The sequence below is a fragment of the Octopus bimaculoides genome, chromosome 4, assembly GCF_001194135.2.
Source record: "Octopus bimaculoides isolate UCB-OBI-ISO-001 chromosome 4, ASM119413v2, whole genome shotgun sequence".
Taxonomy (NCBI): Eukaryota; Metazoa; Mollusca; class Cephalopoda; order Octopoda; family Octopodidae; genus Octopus; species Octopus bimaculoides.
The window spans coordinates 119,700,730-119,703,175 of NC_068984.1; the positions used below are offsets into that span (position 1 = coordinate 119,700,730).

Genomic DNA, 2,446 nt, shown 5'->3' on the forward strand with positions numbered 1-2,446 from the left:
TTTTTTTTTTTTTTTTTTAGCTCCTGACTACTTTTGATGATCCTAAAGATGAGGATAAAACAGAGAAAACAAAAGGTTTTCATTAATTTATATATTTGTATTTATTTTTTAGTAAAAAAAAAAAAAAAAGTCTTTAATATTTTGTTACCTAAATTAAATATTATTTTATCTCTGTTTAGGCTGTCTTGGACAAGAAAGGTTAAGTTTGAGTTCAATATTTGCCAGATAGACTGCAAATATATATCTGCGATTTCACAATACATATTTGCAGTTAGGTCATTGAACTTTTTAGTATTTCCAGAAATATAGTGGTTGTCATGTGTTAGGCTGTCACCTTGTTAATTCACAGATTCCCATTGTACCACTCAGCAGTTACTAGATTTATTCTTTAGATATTCTTCCATTAGAGGCATGGTTAAAATTTAAAAATTCTGATTTTACCTTTTCAGAACTAGAAAACAATTCACTCCTAAGCAGCTTTTAACTCTACACAAAGCACAAATACTCCTTTTTCCAGAATTTCTCTCATATATCTTTGATTGTAAGTGTATTCATCATACGCATGTATATTCTTGACTGTATTCTAAAAAAGGCTTTGCTCATCCTTTCTCCTCTATAGTTACTTCTCAGGTATATTTTATCTGTCGAAACTGTGAATAATGATATTCAACTGTCTTAACCCTTTAGCATTTAAACTGGCCATATCCATCCAAAATATTATACCTGTTTTACATTACAACTAGCCAGATCTGACCTGTCACATCTACCCTACAATGTCATTCACAAAATAAACGATCACATCATCGAAATCTCAAAGCTACGAGATAATGCATGATTAATTCAAAGCAACGTGAATAAATAAGCATTACATTTTTACATTTGACTGAATAATCCGAATGCTAAAAGGTTAAGATTAAATCTTATCATTTTCATATAATATTATAGACTTAACAAACTAAGTAGATTTCTAGTTTAATAATGAGAAATTAAAATGACTATTAAGTTTCTAATATTTATTTAGAAGCATTAGATTCAATTTGGTTGCTTCCTTTCTTAACCAGTTCAGGGTGATATTTACATTCAAGTAATTATTTTTGCTATTTCAGAACTAAAATATGATAACAATAGAAATTCAAACTTGAGATTACTCTCCTTAATTATTTATTATTAATTATGCCTTAACTTTTCTTTCTATCCTTCAAAAGTTGTTTTTTTTTTTGTTTTTTTTTGAGAATTACTATTGAATCAAAAGTTTTGACACTGTACTTCTTCATATGAGAATTTCTACTTGGAGTCACACTTTTGCCATTGACCAGCATACTTTGCATACATGCTAATCAGTGATGCTTGTAAATTTAATGCCAGTGAGAACTCATCTACATAATGCAACGAATCTTTGTATAAGGACTCTACTAATCACGTCACAAATACTTTTGTTGCTCAGTTACATGTTCCATGTTATATGTATGTAACATTTGCTACTCTGCTGTGACTTCTGCTAAATTCATTGTCTATTTATATTTCAGGTAATGAACTGATTGCATATCCACAAGAAGATCTCTCCTCTTGGCTGATCGATTCTCCAACTGCTAGCAGTGAATTAAATGATGATATAGACATCACAATTGATGCAACCTCCTTAGATACTCCTGATTGCAATTTTGACAAAGATTTGGACTTTCCATCCTCTTCAGGCAAGAGAAAAAGTAAACGACCAATGCGAATTATTTTGTCATAACCAGGAATGTACTTTTTGGGAAGTCTTTAGGTCTGGTGGAAGGAAACAAGAAGAAAGTAATCTTTTTTCTCTAGCGTCCACTTTGTAACCAAACAGTTGTCGGTAAAGATAAAGAAACAAATGCTAACCAATGTAACTGGGTTTGCTGACTAGAAGAAAGCTGATGGCATAAATTATATAGGCTGGAATTTATAATCCCCACCAGAAAAGAGAATTTTAGATGTGCTCATTAGCTTTTCCTCTGCACCATCATAAAGACACATTTTCTGTCTGTCTACTTAAACCTCCAAATCTGCATTGGAGAAGATTGGCATTAGGTTTACTTTACTACAAATGTATGTATGTATGTATCATATCAGTAGGCCTACTAATTCCTGCCTTCGGTAATCACTGAAGTGTATCTCCTGCATTTATTGGAGTTACTTGCCATAAAATGCATTATATATACATATACAAGAAAAGAAAAAAAAAAAAAAGATATCAGACCTTTTTTTATATTATTATTACTTTTCTTTCTGCCCAGCACATATGCACAAGGAGTAAAGAATTAAGGATACAAAAGACAGACAGTTAGGAACTATTATTTTGGTTTCTTGAAGATGATATATATATATATATATATATATATTATATAAAATTATTTTTCCTCTTTACAAAATGTATTTTGGCATTGAGAACAGCTTTCTGAAAGATGCTTACTATTCTATT

At 30.5% G+C, this 2,446-nt stretch overlaps 1 protein-coding gene across 5 annotated transcripts in view; it reads left to right on the forward strand.

The window, feature by feature from the left end:
* Window positions 1-2,440, forward strand: part of LOC106876922 (heat shock factor protein) — a 141,510-nt gene extending 139,070 nt beyond the window's left edge. For 3 of the 5 annotated variants that reach the window (XM_052967402.1, XM_052967400.1, XM_052967401.1), the window contains 2 exons: window positions 21-75; window positions 1,527-2,440. In XM_052967402.1, the coding sequence (XP_052823362.1) occupies window positions 21-75; window positions 1,527-1,738 (267 nt within the window). In that variant the 3' untranslated portion in view covers window positions 1,739-2,440. Of the gene's footprint in view, window positions 1-20; window positions 76-449; window positions 542-1,526 lie in introns of all 5 variants that reach the window. The other 2 variants (XR_008263999.1, XR_008263998.1) reach the window with 1 other exon arrangement.
* The last annotated feature ends 6 nt before the right edge of the window (window positions 2,441-2,446 follow it).